General features: G+C 37.1%; 1 protein-coding gene across 1 annotated transcript in view; it reads right to left on the bottom strand.

The window, feature by feature from the left end:
- Positions 1–731: 731 nt before the first annotated feature.
- The window catches only part of dnajc10 (DnaJ (Hsp40) homolog, subfamily C, member 10), a 29,437-nt gene continuing 13,258 nt past the window's right edge, over positions 732–16,910 (bottom strand). Inside the window, exons 11-23 of the mRNA XM_053497392.1 lie at positions 16,746–16,835; positions 15,227–15,337; positions 14,915–15,029; positions 13,754–13,881; positions 13,391–13,507; positions 9,182–9,283; positions 8,370–8,525; positions 6,987–7,120; positions 5,645–5,698; positions 5,276–5,423; positions 2,836–2,958; positions 2,632–2,736; positions 732–1,489 (exon numbers count right to left, since the gene is read on the bottom strand). Of these exons, the coding sequence (XP_053353367.1) occupies positions 1,478–1,489; positions 2,632–2,736; positions 2,836–2,958; positions 5,276–5,423; positions 5,645–5,698; positions 6,987–7,120; positions 8,370–8,525; positions 9,182–9,283; positions 13,391–13,507; positions 13,754–13,881; positions 14,915–15,029; positions 15,227–15,337; positions 16,746–16,835 (1,395 nt within the window). The 3' untranslated portion in view covers positions 732–1,477. The remainder of the gene's footprint in view (positions 1,490–2,631; positions 2,737–2,835; positions 2,959–5,275; positions 5,424–5,644; positions 5,699–6,986; positions 7,121–8,369; positions 8,526–9,181; positions 9,284–13,390; positions 13,508–13,753; positions 13,882–14,914; positions 15,030–15,226; positions 15,338–16,745; positions 16,836–16,910) is intronic.

Raw genomic sequence — 16,910 nt, 5'->3', positions numbered from 1 at the left:
TGTCTAGGACATTGGACAGCACTGATGTGGTAGGCCAGCTCCTGAAGACAGCTCTACCTGGTGGCTCTTAAAACACCGACTCCAGCCTCACTCCACTCAGAGTTATTCCAAAGTCTTAAATTGGCTTTGCTTGAAAATCTTCAGGCATGAGACAGGGTGCCAATGCATCATAGGGCACAACACAATGGCAATTTGGGAATGGCAATTCATTTCTATTTTTATTTTTAGTTCTATTTTTTCCTAGTTTAATTTAATTTTTTATCGTATTCTTTTATTTATATTTATTTCTTATTTGTAAACTTTAATTCTCTTTTAGGGTCAATAGCAGTCGTATAATACATTTCACTACATTTCGTACTGGATATGTTTGTGTATGTGACAAATAAAATTTGAATTTGAATTTGATTTAAACTCTGGGAGGAAACCAAAGTAGCTTAAAGGAAACTTATTATAAAAAAAAATAAAAAAAAAGAAATGTTCCCCTGTTCCATGCATTTTATCCCTTCAGTCGAAGAACAGGGTGAATGATGTTGACCTGATGTGGATCATCAGAACTATTTTATTTGACATTTAAACAGGATGATATTAAAATATTTCAGATTAAATGTGGGGTCTAAGGAAAGAGATCGCTGAACTGTAAGGATCATTGGCTCTTACAAAAAATATGTAAGCAAGCAAATAAATATATAAATAATAAATAAATAAATAAATAAATCTCAGAACATCTAATCTGTAGAAAAAAAAAAACTTTATTCTACACCACGTATCTGTAGGAAAACAGCAGTACAGGACAAGAGAATAAAAGTGAATACGATATTAATTTTCAGAACAACCAATCAGAACACTACAGGACACAGACGGTGCTCTGCAGTCAAGCAATTCTTTGACCAAAAAGAGAACATTCGATATTTGTTGATAATCTTCAATTCAAAGTAAGGCAATAATACAACATGAAATCTTTTTCGAAACTCAAACTGCATGAATGATGGCAGTGTCTCAGCAGAAACACAAATTAAGCTAAATCTCCCCTTGTCCAGACATCGTCCCTGAAAGCAGCATTAAATAAAAACCTTTTTAAGTTATCATGCTCTTACACTCGTATCAACACAAAACTGAGATTAAAATAATAATCAACACAGAAGAAAACTCTGTGGATTAAACACTACTGCCATGACACCGAGAAAAACACCACGTATTTGACACACACTCTATACAATCAGTTTTTCTCAATACAATCGAGGGTCAGAAACACTGCCTTGTCTCAGTAACTGTTATACTTGGTGGTGCTTTGAAAATCTGTAAAAGTCTCGTTATGACGTCCCGCCGCATACGCCAAAGTAAAAATACTTTTACATGCCTTCTCCTGTGCTGTAAAGTTCAACAAGTCTTTTTTTTAAGCATCCTGGGAGTGTGTAAAGTTCAGTCCATTCTCCCACAGGCCAGCGATTCAGTGGATATTTACATATTAAAAAAAAAATTATAACTCATCCTGAAAGAGAAAAAAGAACAAAAAAAAAGGTCAATCTTAAATTTAAAAATGACAGTTACGACAGGTCACATGTTAAAACAGCACATCATATCAGTCAGATTGATCAGATATGTGTGGTTTATTATCTCTTCAATGCATTAGAAACTGATTAACACTGATCCAAGCATTCATTGATGTTCAGCATTCATTGGGAGATAATTATATTACACTGAAATAATTAACATTTTACAAAACAATCTTCTGCTCAAACTAAATATTTAGTACATACAGTTTATTTACACAAGGGAAAAAAATGACAGAAATGGATAGAAAAATATGTAGAAGAAAAAAAAGGAGCCTTTTGTAAAACAATTTTTCAAGATCTCTCAAACTGTTTTTGTTTCAGGCAAACTGTGCTACAGTAAAACACTACAGTTAAAGTTCCCCTGTTTGTGCTCAACAGTTTGAGAGATCTTGAAAGTTTTTTTACAAAAGGCTTAATTTTTCCTTTTACATCTCTTTCAGTCCATTTCTGTTTTTTTTTTTTTTACACTTGTACTTGACAATATATATATTGCATTCCTTAATGATGTCACACATGCACATACCATACGATAGGCATTAATGCTGATATTGTATTTGTATTGTATACATATTTTTTTTGCCCTTTTTTCGAGGCTGTTACTCTACAAGAAATGGACCATTGTGGTGTTAAAATTGGAGGTGGACTGGCACTGCTGAAGTCAGGGCTCTTGTTTTGTTCCTCAGCCTGCACATGTTCTCTAGGTGTTCATATTGCTTATCTCCGTTTACTCAAATTTCTTCCCACTTAAAAAAAACATGCTGGATCCTCTGACACAATTTGCCCCTGGGTGTGTGTAAACTGGAATGTGCTCAGGATCCAATTGCACTCACTGAAGTGAAATTAATTACTGAATTTATGCACTGGGCAACAGGGGGCGCTAGTCACACGTGAAAATTTATAGTAACTCTATCCTTTTTGGATTAAAACGAGTCTCTGTCCATGCTTTAAACTGAAAGTTGTGTTCAGATTGCCCTGTATGCTCATTTGGCGCACACACGAAGAATTTTGAACAACTACTTGGCTAGTTAACAGTCGATTGATTAACACTATTACCAGTTGACATCACTTAGTTTTGTACCTTGAATTGGTTTTTGTTCTGTTTGAGCTGCTGGAGTCTCTGCTGGATGATATCAGTGATGACGCTGGAGCTTTGACTGTTGATGTACTCGCCTCCTTGGTGTAGCTGCGAAGGAGAAGAGGAGCGACAGCACAGGTTTGTATAAGTTGATGGGCAAGTGCGTAAAAAAAAAAAAAAAAAACGACGCGGGGAGTCGACGCTTACCCGTGTAGTGCCCAGGTAGGGGTAAAAGCGGACGGTGGGGTAGGACCTGACGCCAGCCCGCTGACAGGTTTCATAGTGCGCCTGACAGTCCACCTTTCCTGCCCTCACTGTGCCCTTCAGCATCTGATCACATGACACACATCACAGACATGTATAAGGTGTATTATAAAAGCACTTGTAGACATCATAAGGTGGGGAATGAAAAGTAAGATGAAAAAGCTGCTGTTTTATATATATTAGTATAGTATATGTATATATATATATATATATATATATATATATATATACACACACACACACACACACAGTGGTGTGAAAAACTATTTACCCTCCTGATTTTTCATTCTTTTGCATGTTTGTCACACTTAAATGTTTCTGCTCATCAAAAACCGTTAACTATTAGGCAAAAATAACATAATTAAACACAAAATGCAGTTTTTAAATGAAGGTTTGTTATTAAGGGAGAAAAAAAATCCAAATCTACATGGCCCTGTGTGAAAAATGATTGCCTCCTTGTTAAAAAATAACTTAACTGTGGTTTATCACACCTGAGTTCAATTTCTGTAGTCACCCCCAAGCCTGATTACTGCCACACCTGTTTCAATCAAGAAATCACTTAAATAGGAGCTACCTGACACAGAGAAGTAGACCAAAAGCACCTCAATAGCTAGACATCATGCCAAGATCCAAAGAAATTTAGGAACAAATGAGAACAAAAGTAATTGAGATCTATGAGGCTGGTAAAGGTTATAAAGCCATTTCTAAAGCTTTGGGACTCCAGTGAACCACAGTGAGAGCCATTATCCACAAATGGCAAAACCATGGAATAGTGGTGAACCTTCCCAGGAGTGGCCGTCCGACCAAAATTACCCCAAGAGCGCAGAGACAACTCATCCGAGAGGCCACAAAAGACCCCAGGACAACATCTAAAGAACTGCAGGCCTCACTTGCCTCAATTAAGGTCAGTGTTCACGACTCCACCATAAGAAAGAGACTGGGCAAAAACGGCCTGCATGGCAGATTTCCAAGGCAAACCACTTTTAAGCAAAAAGAACATTAAGGCTCATCTCAATTTTGCTAAAAAACATCTCAATGATTGCCAAGACTTTTGGGAAAATACCTTGTGGACAGACGAGACAAAAGTTGAACTTTTTGGAAGGTGCGTGTCCCGTTACATCTGGTGTAAAGGTAACACAGCATTTCAGAAAAAGAACATCATACCAACAGTAAAATATGGTGGTGGTAGTGTGATGGTCTGGGGTTGTTTTGCTGCTTCAGGACCTGAAAGGCTTGCTGTGATAAATGGAACCATGAATTCTACTGTCTACCAAAAAATCCTGAAGGAGAATGTCCGGCCATCTGTTCGTCAACTCAAGCTGAAGCGATCTTGGGTGCTGCAGCAGGACAATGACCCAAAACACACCAGCAAATCCACCTCTGAATGGCTGAAGAAAAACAAAATGAAGACTTTGGAGCGGCCTAGTCAAAGTCCTGACCTGAATCCTATTAAGATGTTGTGGCATGACCTTAAAAAGGTGGTTCATGCTAGAAAACCCTCAAATAAAGCTGAATTACAACAATTCTGCAAAGATGAGTGGGCCAAAATTCCTCCAGAGCGCTGTAAAAGACTCGTTGCAAGTTATCGCAAACGCTTGATTGCAGTTATTGCTGCTAAGGGTGGCCCAACCAGTTATTAGGTTCAGGGGGCAATTACTTTTTTACACAGGGCCATGTAGGTTTGAATTTTTTTTCTCCCTAAATAATAAAAACCATCATTTAAAAACTGCATTTTGTGTTTACTTGTGTTATCTTTGACTAATAGTTAAATGTGTTTGATGATCAGAAACATTTTGTGTGACAAACATGCAAAAGAATAAGAAATCAGGAAGGGGGAAAATAGTTTTTCACACCACTGTATATGTATATATATATATATATATATATATATATAAACTGACTAATCAGAGTAATTTTTAATCAGGTATTAAAACATTGTGTCAGTCTCTGAGTTTACAAATGTCAAAGGTCACTGTCTATCAGGTCACGAGATGTCACACTCTTGCACAATCTAACTGCCTCTCTGGTGTAAGCAAACAGTCACAGTCAGTCCTGATAAACATCTGGTGCTAACGGGAAGAAGAATATGGTGATGCTCAGTGCGTAGGGGAACTTCTCCACCGTGAAGTCTCGTCTTGCTCCTACGTTTGGCTTTATAATGCGATCATGTTCATGTTATTGTTCGACTCACAGAGAAACAGATCTGTGTTTTTGATCAAATCCTGACCTTTGGCTGTTGCAACATAAATACTTTAGCGCATTAGCTAAAAGTCACTTATTAAATCATAAATTGGGAATTCCCACAAAAAAATAAAAAAGAAAAAGAGAGAAAAAAAAGAGAGACAAAAAAAAAAAAAAGCACCACACTACAGGAACACCATACCCGAGCAAGGACCTCAAACTCTGGGGCGAAATGCTGGCATGGGCCACACCACGGGGCATAGAAATCCAGCACCCAGTGTTCCTTCCCTTCCAGAATATTTCTTTTAAAATCCTGGGGTGATAAGTCGACCGAGGTACGTGGTAGAGAGCTGGAGGAAAAAAACAACAAAAAACAACAAAAAAACAGAGCATCGTTATTAAGCGCAGGAGGAACACCCTTTATGACTGTATAAACATTAGCACACAACCAAATTTCTTTTTAAACCAGTTTAGCTTGCTTACTTTAAATCACCTACAGGATTATTAACATAACCATCGTGCAGAAACACCACAAATGCTTTAGATGCTGACAAGTTTTAAAAACGCTCACCTGAGTGCCCAGGTCTTAAGGGAGTGGGCGTCCCTGTGCCAACCATTGTAGCTACTGTGGGACCGAAAAAGACAAACAAAGAAAGAAAAACATAAGACACACTTTAGCATGCATATGCACTTTTTGGCATACCAAAACTTCTCCTAACTAACCGAGTATCATAACAGTCTGTGATATTAAACCACCTTTTATACAAAGTTATCAGGATGCATTATAGAAAAAAATGATAAACAGAAAAATTAAAGGTGTATTAGGGTTTTTTAAAAGTTGCATAATACTACGCAAGTGATGCATGGAAATAAAAGACAGTTGTGGTCATGACTACGTATTTTGTCATGTTTTTTCTACATGATAAGAGCACAATAAAGTATTTGAATAAATTTCTAAATGATCATACAGCCCTTTGAGTGTCAAAGGTACATAATGAAGATTTATAAGGCTTTATGAATGTTCATATTGATCTCTGGGGATCAAAAGTATATAATCGAAAGTAATAAGGCTTTATCAATGTTCATGCTGCTATTTTGGGTTATGAGGTACATAATCAAGATTTATGCAGCACTCTGGGGTTATGAGGTACATAACCAAGAGTCATTGAGGCTTTATGACTGTTCAATACTGTGCTATAATACATTATGATTCATTATGCAGTGTTATTAGCAGTGCATTAAAGCTTTTAATGGGATTTGATGCAGAATGTTTAAAAATGTGGCACAATAAACCGTCACAATGTGAATGTTCTTATAGAGGCCCCTCTATGGGAAGTTCAACAAAATGAGCATGAGTTTGCAAATTTTGTACTGTATGATTTAGGTTTAGCAAACATAATATCGTGTCTTTTTCCCTCTTTTTTTTTGCACAAAAAACTTCCAGCTCCAACGTTTTTCGTTTCTCTCCTTTCCTTTTTTAAACCTGCCTGGCGTCTAATATTTTATATACATGTAAAGCTGCCTTGGAGTCAGGGAGGGGTGGGGTGGGTGGTATAGGGGTTTATAAGGGGGTTGTATAAAATGAGCATTGATATCAGTTTGTTTAAATGCTTTTAAGTAGGCTTGTGTAAGTGAGACATGCTGAAGCATGAAAAAGAAGGAAGTAACGGACACAAGTATTCATGCCATACGTATGGTTAGCTTCCGGTTTGTCTGCCCTGTTAGCTCTGACTGTTATCTCTGAAGTGTTTTGCAACACATTTGCGAGACAGAACTCTCTAATCTAATCTTAACCATCTGAACTTGAATTATAAATGGAGGAAAAAGCTATAATGACATTTACTGTATTGTGCATTCAGGTGACACACTGTAAAAAGGAGAAGTGTTATAATGCTTTAAATAAACGCTTGTACTTGTAATGGTCTCGGCGGTTGCTGTTTTGTGGGTAGAGACGGATCTCTGGGTAGGCCCGTACACCCTCGCCCTGGCAGAATGAGTGGTACTTCTGGCAGTCCACTGAACCCACACCAATCATCCCGTTCAGCATCTGTATAGACATATATATACATACACACACACACACACACACACATAAATACAGCGTGAATATAAGAGAGAGAGACAGAGAGAGACAGAGAAAGAGAGAGATTACTACTAAGAACAATGTTAAATGGAAAACTTTGAGAACTCCATCATTAATACGGTTAAACCGAATTTTAATTCTACAAAACTAAAAGATGTTTAGTCTGTTGAATAATCTGTCTGGAACAACAGTTTTGTATTTGAATTTAGAGACACAGAATTAAATATTTACTCATACAGTGGATATATAAAGTCTAAACACCCAGGAACAAATGTTTTAGGGAAAAAAAAAAAAATAGTATAACCTGTTTACAAAAATGTGCACACCCTTGACCCCAGGTTTTTACTGAACTTCTTGTGAAGCCATTCCAAGGATTTGTGCTTGTGGGTCATTATATTATATAAAAATATATTTATCTATTACCTTTATCTGTCTAAAAAAGGAATACAGCCAAAATATATTCCTAATTGAAGCTATCCATGATTTTATAATAATGCTTAAGAATTTCTACCTTCTGACCTTCTACTGTCAGACCGTAACACATTTCACATGCCTCCTACTCTGAAGTGCCACCTTACCATATACCCAGAAATGAGAAAAAAAAAAAGATGTATTTTTTTCTCTTTAAACTCCAGTAACTCTTTTAAATGTTGCAAGTTGTCCATTTGCAGGCTTTCTGATCCTTTTTTATGTGCTCTTTTCACCCATCATAGGGAACGTTCTGTTCATGATAATACAAGTTACAAGATGTTACAAAGGTACTCAGTTTTCTCCACTGGCTGATGATGACGATTATTCTTATAATTGTGTTCTAATATTTTGAAAACACTTTTGTAAAAAAACGATCCTTTTGACAATTTGATCCTGTACATGCTCTTCAAGGACTATGGATTCTGCAGTAAAATAAAAAAACAAGATGATGTGAAGCAAATCCTACAGAAACAGCTGATCTTCATTTAAGGGTAATCAGATATACTTGATTTGAGTGTGATTTGTTAAGCACATACATATGCCCCAGTATAGAAGGCTATACACACACTTGCGCAACTAAGTTATTATAATTTCTTCTATTATACCTAAGGTTTCTAGTTTTTGCACTTGGCTATTGTTGGCCATATTTTTAAAATGGAAATACAGTCATGATTTATCTTGATTAACTTGCATGAGTTTGTGGCTTTTAAATATCCACTGTATATCTATTTAAAGCAAGTACCCGAGCCATCCTCCTCCATTCAGGGAGCAAAGCCTGACATGGGCCACACCACGGCGCATAGAAGTCCACCATCCAGGTGTCTGTAAGTTTTCTCTTCTTCACCAACTGCTGAAAAGATTCTGGATCCAGCGTCACGACTGCAGGGTTGACCAGGTCCTGAAACGCACATTGCAACTTGTTTACAATAACCATTTTCTCTTGTACCAACAGTATAAACATTTCATCATAAAACATAAAAAAAAAAACAAATGGAAGAAATGTTGAGAACATGAAAACAGAAAATACTTGAGAACAGGAAGAAGACATTTTTTGTGGTAGGAGGTGTTGTTCTATAAGATAGGATGTGTCAAACAAAATTTTTTTTAAATATCTCTAAGCACCTATAATTTAAAAACAGTGTCTGTACACTAAAGATAGAGACATGGATATTAGTAACTACTTCCCTCTGAATACAAGCTCTTAAGTTTGGGTCCACTAAAGAGGTAAATTTAACATGGGTTTAATTATTCATTATCCAATTTAACTTAAGATGTTGAAATGTTGTATAGTAGTTAGCTACATGAGATACTGGGTGTAACGCCAGGTAGAGTAAGTGACTATACACACACTCCCTGGTGAACAGTGTCTGACGAATATTTGTTTGATGCTATACTGAAAGCTTTGAGCTTCCAATGCTTGTTTTCTTCACCAGCTTTGTAGGCCTGGTGTCAAACTAAAGAAACAAACTTTAGACACCAGCCATACTACATCAATTCTACGTATAGAGGAAAATGTATAGAATAACTTTAAACACCTCTCTAGTGTCATCTGACCTGAATAAACTCCAAAATCCCATCTGCCGAATGGTGACCTTCGTACTCATGGATGTTGGACTTGTTGAAGATGACGGTGGTCGGATAGGCGTTGATGTTGTACTGAAAAAGGAGGAGGGGGAAAAAAAATCCTCACAAAATCATTGCCGGATAATCAGTCAAACATAATTCCAAAATTCCCGAAAACACAATTATGACTTATCCTGTCACAGTGTCTATTGTTAAAATCACATTACAGATGAAACTGACTTGGATTGATTTACCCTGCTTTCGGGAGGAAAAAAAAAAAAAAAAAAATCATGTTATTTTGGAAGCTGCCTAACCTTACCGCATCGGTATTTTCTCAGAACACCTTTTGCTTTTGTAGAAGATGGTTATCTGTGATTTTGCACAGTATTAGGCTTACCAGGAAGCAGCTAGGCCCCTGTCAGATTTATCAAAAACCAAGATCTGCATAACACGTTCCAGAATACTTGCTTACATTCTTGTACAATATTTCTACTACTATGTTTTCAAATACTATAAGAAATTATATTAAATAAATAAATAAATAAATAAATACATTTTACCAGACAAATGATAAATGATTACAGGCAATTCATGCTTTAGCATGAATTCAGCAATTTTATTTTAAAAATGTATTTTATCAATTTTATTAAGTAAGTAAGGTCACAAATTTAATCAAATTTTTGAAGAAACTCTTAACAAAAAACAATAATCAGCTTTATAAAAGATGCTAATTTAAGGCATGTACAGCTGTGCCACCCAACCTATGCCATGGCATGTGTGCATGTGTGTTGTGCACACTAAGAGAATTATCAGGCAGATTGAAAGCAGAAAAGATTGAAAACAAATCTAAGTTTCCTGTACCATGTTTTATTACTTGTACCCCTAAATCAAAACCATACCAGAGTAAATCTAAGGTAAATTCAGTAAATCTATGCAATTGGAAAATAAGGGAAAAAATAATACATTTAGCATGAGCTCATAAAGAGCAAAGGTCATGAACTCTACACTACAGTGCCTTGCAAAAGTATTCATACTCCTTGAACTGTTTCACATTTTGTCACACTACAACCAGAAATGTAAACGTATTTTATGTGATTGACCAACACAAAGTAGCAGATTATTGTGAAGTGGAAGGAAAAATATAAATGGTTTTAATTGTTTTTACCAAAAAAGTATGGCATGCATTTGAGTTCAGCCCCGAGTCAATACTTTGTAGAACCACCTTGCGCTGCAATCATAACTGCAAGTCTTTTGGGTTTTGACTCTAAATGCTTAGCACATCTAGAGAGAGTAAAATTTTTGCCCATTCGTCTCAGTGAGATTGGAAGGAGAGTATCTGTGGACAGCAATTTTTAAGTCCTACTGGATTTTGGTCTGGACTGAATATGTTTTGCTCGAAACCATTTCACTGTAGCTCTGGCTGTATGTTTATGGTCCTTGTCCTGCAGGAAGGTGAACCCCAGTTTCAAGTCTTTTGCAGACTGCAAGAGGTTTTTTTCTAAGATTGCCTTTTCCATCATCCCATCAACTTTGACAGCTTCCCTATCTCTGCTGAAGAAAAACAGCATGATGCTGCCACCATTATGCACAGTGTTCGATTTCCGCCAAATACAAAACATTTTGCATTTAGGCCAAAAGTTAAATTTCGGTCTCATCTGACCAGAGCACCTTCTTCCACATGTTTGCTGTGTCCCCCACATGACTTGTCCCAAAGGACTTCTTATGGCCTTCTTTCAACAATGGCTTTCTTCTTGCCACTCTTACATAAAGGGCAGATTTGTGAAGTGGACGATTAATAGTTGTCCTGTGGACAGATTCTCCCACCCGAGTTGTGGATCTCTGCACCTCCTCCGGAGTTACAATGGGCCTCTTGGCTGCTTTTCTAATTAATGCTTTCCTTGCCTGGCCAATCAGTTGTGCCACACTCTCTATTTTTAGATGATGGATTGAAAAGTGTTCTGTAAGATGTTCAAAGCTTGGGATATTTTTTTATGAAGTTTCTCTGCTTTAATCTTCTCCGAAACCTTATTCCTGATTTGTGGTGTATTCCTTGGGCTAAATAATGCTGTTTGTTAACCAATGTTCTCTAACAATCCTTTGAGGGCTTAACAAAATAGTTGTATTTATACTGAGATTAAATTACACACAGATGGACTCTTTTTACTTATTAGGTGACTTCTAAAGTCAATTGGTTAGACTGGATTTTAGTTAGCGGGCTGAATACAGATGCACGACACACTTTTCAGATTTTTTTTTGCGAAAAAAAAAAAAAAAAAATATATATATATATATATATATATATATATAATTTTTCTTCCACTTCGGTGTTATCTCCCACTTTGTGTTGGGCCATCACATAAAATCCCAATAAAATACATTTACGTTTGAGGCTGTAACGTGACAAAATGTACTCTATCTCTATACTTATTCCACAAAGCAAAATATCACTGTACACACAGCAACACCTGCAGTTATCTAATCAGCTATAGCAGCTGCACAATGCATAAAATCATGTAGATACAAGTCATACAAGTCAAGATGCATTCCAGAAATTACTGATCTCCTAGTGTTTTTACACACATTCTGTAGAAGGGTGCAAAACAGCAACAACAACAACAGTCATTGAATCACTATTACAAATATAATGAGAAAACAGCAGAAGGCCACATCAGCTTCCACTCCTGTTAGTCAAGAACAAGAACTTGAGGCAATCATATTAAGGGCCCAAAAGTACTGGGACTAAACAAGTCAGGTAACTTTTTAATATTTATTTCTTTTGTTGATGATACACATTTAGCTTTATCTCATTTAAGAGAATCTGTCCAGCACGCTGTGGGCTTTTTCCGGGATATTTTTGGCAAACTCTAACATGGTCTTCCTGTTTTTGCATCTTATCAGTGGATTACATCTTGCAGTAAAAAACCCTGTGTGCAATGACACAAAACACACAGCAACACAGTGGTTGAGGGAAAGAAAAAAGAAAAAGGTGTCTCTGCATGGCCTAGTCAGAGCTAAGAATTAAACCCTATTGAAAATCTGAGGGAAGACTGCAGGCCACAAACTGACACATTTACCTCAACTTGAGCAGCTCTGCAAAGTTAAGTGGGCAAAGTCTTGATGTGCAAAAGGTTTGTGTGCCCTCGAGAAGGAGATTAGCCTTACCTGATTACACCAGGCTTTTCCAAATCAGTGATTTTTGGTTTTATCCAGAAAAAAAAAAAAAACCTTTGTCTTCATTTCAGACTTCAAAGCAACAAAAAGTGATTTATTTTAAGGGGATGATTCTTTTCTATACCCGCTCTTACACCTACCTTCACCAAGGGGCTTTCTTGATCTGGTTAACTGTGAAAAACTCTGGTAACTGCGCTCTCTGAAGGGGTTGTGAATGTCTGGTGTTTTTTTTTTTCTTTACCAGGGACAGGTTTAGTTTGTCATTCACCCCAGTTGTCTTATGTGGTCCTTCTGGGTTGTCTGATGTTCCTAAGCTCATAACTGAATGTTTTTTTAATTCATTTATTTGACCACAACAAAACTTTTGCAAGCTCTCTAATGGGCTTGTTTTGATTTTTCAGTATAATAATGGCTTGCTTCACTGGGAGTAACTAATCTTTAGACTTTAAACAACAGATTTCAAATATAAACCCATCTCTAGATCTGTTATCTGAAATAATGAGGAAATACTACACCCCGGACATAAAACAATTAACTGACTTGGATTAATTATTTAACAAAGGTGGGAATCACCAGGTGAACCTGATTCAATATTATCCAGATATTTAAAAGTTGAGTCATGCAAACTGGACGACTTTTTAGTTTAGTAAAAATTCTCTACTAAACTAAGAAGTCCAGTTGACATGACTTAACTTCTAGATAACCTCACCTGGATGACTGAGACATTATCCTGAAGTTGTCGAGGCGATTTATATTGCGATATCATGATTTTATAAATATCCATTTTTTATTTTGTTACAACTCTAAACAAATAATTTGCTAATACCACTTGGGCCGATGCACTGCCTGGCAATGTGTGAACAGTTAAGAGTGCACCACCTGTAGGTTTATATGGGAACAGCAAAGTTTTACTGCCTCAAATGCAAACAAATATAGATTACAATGGAGCCATACATAAACTGCCACACAAAAAAATTGCAATACATCACTGAATCGATTCCCCCGTAACGATGAAGTATTGTTGCTTACCATGTTGCAGAGTCCTTCATGTATGGTGCAATCCAGAGTACCAAACTTTAGCTGACCATGAAGCTGAACAGAGGCTTTTCTAAGTTCAGGAAGCAGGGCACGGCAAGGGGGGCACCACTACAACACACACAACGTTTTAACAAGGTGCATGCTGGTCCAAAACTTGTTATACCTGTAAAGCTTGACAGTCTACAAGTAACTCAATTAATTCTGAATCACATAATCCCAAATCCCATAACAGTGGTTTGCACTAGTGTTGTACTGATTATACTTTTAGCTCTGTGGTTTGTAATAATGGTATTCTCTTATATAAATAACAATTTGGTGTCTTCCTTAAACGAACAAATCAAAATAATGACTCACCGGGGCAAAGAAGTCTACTAGCCAAGGTTCTTTCTCGTCCCGAGGGAAATTCTCTGGCCGGAGCGTGGTAACATGGGCGCTGACGCTCTCTTTGGCAAATGCGACAATATTATATAGTGCATCTTTACCTGAGGACAAATTACAAGGACAGATAGAGCACAATGTTAACATGACTGACGACCGAAAAAAGCATAGCATTGATTGTTTCTGATTTGTATAGCATTACAGATAAGGGAACCTTTTTTGAGCAAATTTCATTTTCACTGTTTTCACCAGAGTTGAATATTTAACATGAACAGCAGTAAACATTTATTAGTTGTGTGGAAAGAAGAAATCATAACACTTCAAGATACAGTGGAACCTCAGATTGCGAGTAACGTGGTTTGCGAGTGTGCTGCATGACGAGCAAAACTTTTTTATAAAACGAACAAGTCCAGGTTTACGAATACAGGGTATCATGTATGACGCATGCACTTCTTGTTTTGACAGTGAGCATCATGTGATCACAAATGAGCCAATGGTTTTTCTCTCTCTTGCGCTGCGGAATCGTGGGTAATCGTCTCCCCTGCGGGGTCTTAGTGCGCGTCTCTCACTGGTATAATCAACATCCGTGCACGTGTGTGTGCTGTTTACTATATCACTGTGACCACATGTGTGTGGTGAAATCCATTTTCTCTCTCTCTGTCTCAGCCTGCACTTTGTCTGCGCGCGTCATTGGACTTTTGTGCTTTGGTTTACAAGTGTGTTGATATATGAGCCCGCTTCCGGAACAAATCCAAGGTTCCACTGTATTTCCATAATTCATACTATGCAATAAACGCATTTTTAAATAAAATCACTACTATTTTTCTTGGGTTTGTTTTTTTTATCCTAGGGGTCACCACACTAGATCATTTGATCTAGATCTGGCATAGGTTTTACCCTGGAAGCACTTCCTGCCACAACCAGTGTCTTGGGTGTATGGGGAATACGGTTGTGACCTGACAGTGGCTAGCATAATCCTCTGACCCTTTAATCAGTAACCCAGAGTCTACACCTGAGCCACCACTGCCCCTAAAACCATTAAATCCTTAGAGTGACAGAAATGAATAGTTTTTTTAAACAGATCTCTCCGAGACATTTTTCAGGGAACAGAAGTGACTGTTAGGTGTTTGAACGCACCGTGGTGTATCTCGAAGTTGTGAATGCCGAGGCCTTTAAAAACAGCCACGCAGGACTTCTGGATGTAGAGGGAAGCGCAAAGCTCTACCTCGGTCCTGCAGTCCACCTTCCCTACCTACACAACCATTAGGAGGTTATATCCATGAAATAACAAAAGAACCATACTAGTATACTGTATAATAAATATATATTTATATAACGGAAATCTATTGTATTATAATATACAAAGTACTTCTGTCTGTTAAATTGTGTAAGTAATTATTTTGTAAGTAATTGTGTAAGTGCCATACAACCACTGGAACAACACTAAACCTGTATGTGGTGGTCTTTGAGAAGAGTGCTGAGCTTTTTGTACTCGTGGGTAGCCGTGTTCTGCTCTCCAAAGGTGAAACTGATGAGCCAACGGTGCCGAGCCAACTTGTCCTGAAATAGCAAAAACAAACAAAAACAATTAGAGCATTTGAATCGAGCTATCAGACTTCTTACTACTTTGCCGTTAAAGTCAAATATTAGTGTGTCATATAGTCCAGGAAAAAACATCAGGTTTTGATATGCAGAAGTTCTACCAATAAACACATGAGTTACCCATAATTTATTTTATGTTTATGTTTAAAAACAAATGCAAACTATTGAATTGAGACTCCACCTTAGGTAAGGGTTGGTAGGGGCGGCAAATGCGATGACATATCATCAATATCATGATAAATGACATTTGTGAATCAATAATGATTTTCAATTACTTCATGCATTACTCTGCTGCTCCATTATAAACTGAGTGCATGATCAAGCAGGTGTTCAGGTGGTTTACTAATGTTTCCAGTGAGTGTACATAAATTCCTGACTTTTGAACTTTTGCCGCTGTCTGATTTTGAACTTTTGCCATCTGGTCGGCGATATGGAGCACTAAACACCAGGACAGTCAGGCACAAGAACAGTTATTTTCCCTCAGGCAATCTACCTAATCTGAGGTGCTGTTAATTGGTCATTTTTTAGTCTAAATGAACTTCCTCGACTGCGGCAGAGGTAGCTTTTGGTCTCGCCCTCCTGGAAAACTGGCTCTTCATGAGAGCCAGTTTCATTTTGGTGCTTGACGGATTTTGCAAATGCACTTGACAATTCTGTTCTTGCAGAACTATTACAGAAAGACTGACCTCCGTGTTTCAAAATAAAAACAAACTGTTGTTTTTGTTGTTATCTAATTACTTCATTCCATACGTGTTATTTTATAGTTTTCAAATCCCCAGTATTGTGGTAGAATGTAGAAAATAAAACACTAAACAAAAACAAAGAAATTTGCAAGTGACCCCAAAATTTTTAACAGTAGTGTTGGTGATGGTAGGGTGGCCACAAACCTTTAGTCAAATAATGTCTTTTGTTTAAAGGTTTGATATTGTTGTCCATTAGTCTACTATACTTACAAAATAAGGTGTTATGACTTGTGTTTTTGGAAAAAATTAAAATCTTTTTTATTTTCTAAACATGCAATAATGTGCTGTATCATTATACTTCATGTCTTTGCCAAGTTTGATATTAGGTGGCTTCATAAATGCAACACTGTCAAAAAAGAGTGTTCTTTCCTGTTAGCACTTCAAAAGCAAGGTGTTGTTCGCTCAATTTGTTGCAGCCTTCAAAGCTTTTGACCTGAACACATTCATATAAATGTGGTTAAACCTTTAAAACACCTGATGCATCTTAGAAATGCAGACTCCGAGCATGCAAGCTAAATGTAAGAATAGGAAGTAATATCCTGTAATTATAAAAAATAATTACTTGGCTCACTCTATGCCAAAATAAAGTCCGTGTTATTATAGTTCATGTGTACATCCGTTACCTCAAAGCTCTGCTTGGTGAGAATCTCCAGGTCAGGCATGTGCTGCAACACTTGTGCATAGATCTCTCTGGCATCCAGTGTCTTCAGAAACTTAAAAAAGGAAAAAAGATCCATCATTAGAGTGGAGGGGTATGGAAATAAAATATACATTGATGTACTTAAGAG

Source organism: Clarias gariepinus, chromosome 5, assembly GCF_024256425.1.
Source record: "Clarias gariepinus isolate MV-2021 ecotype Netherlands chromosome 5, CGAR_prim_01v2, whole genome shotgun sequence".
Classification (NCBI taxonomy): Eukaryota; Metazoa; Chordata; class Actinopteri; order Siluriformes; family Clariidae; genus Clarias; species Clarias gariepinus.
Note: the sequence above shows the minus strand (reverse complement) of the source record. Positions and strands in the feature narration are given on the sequence as shown.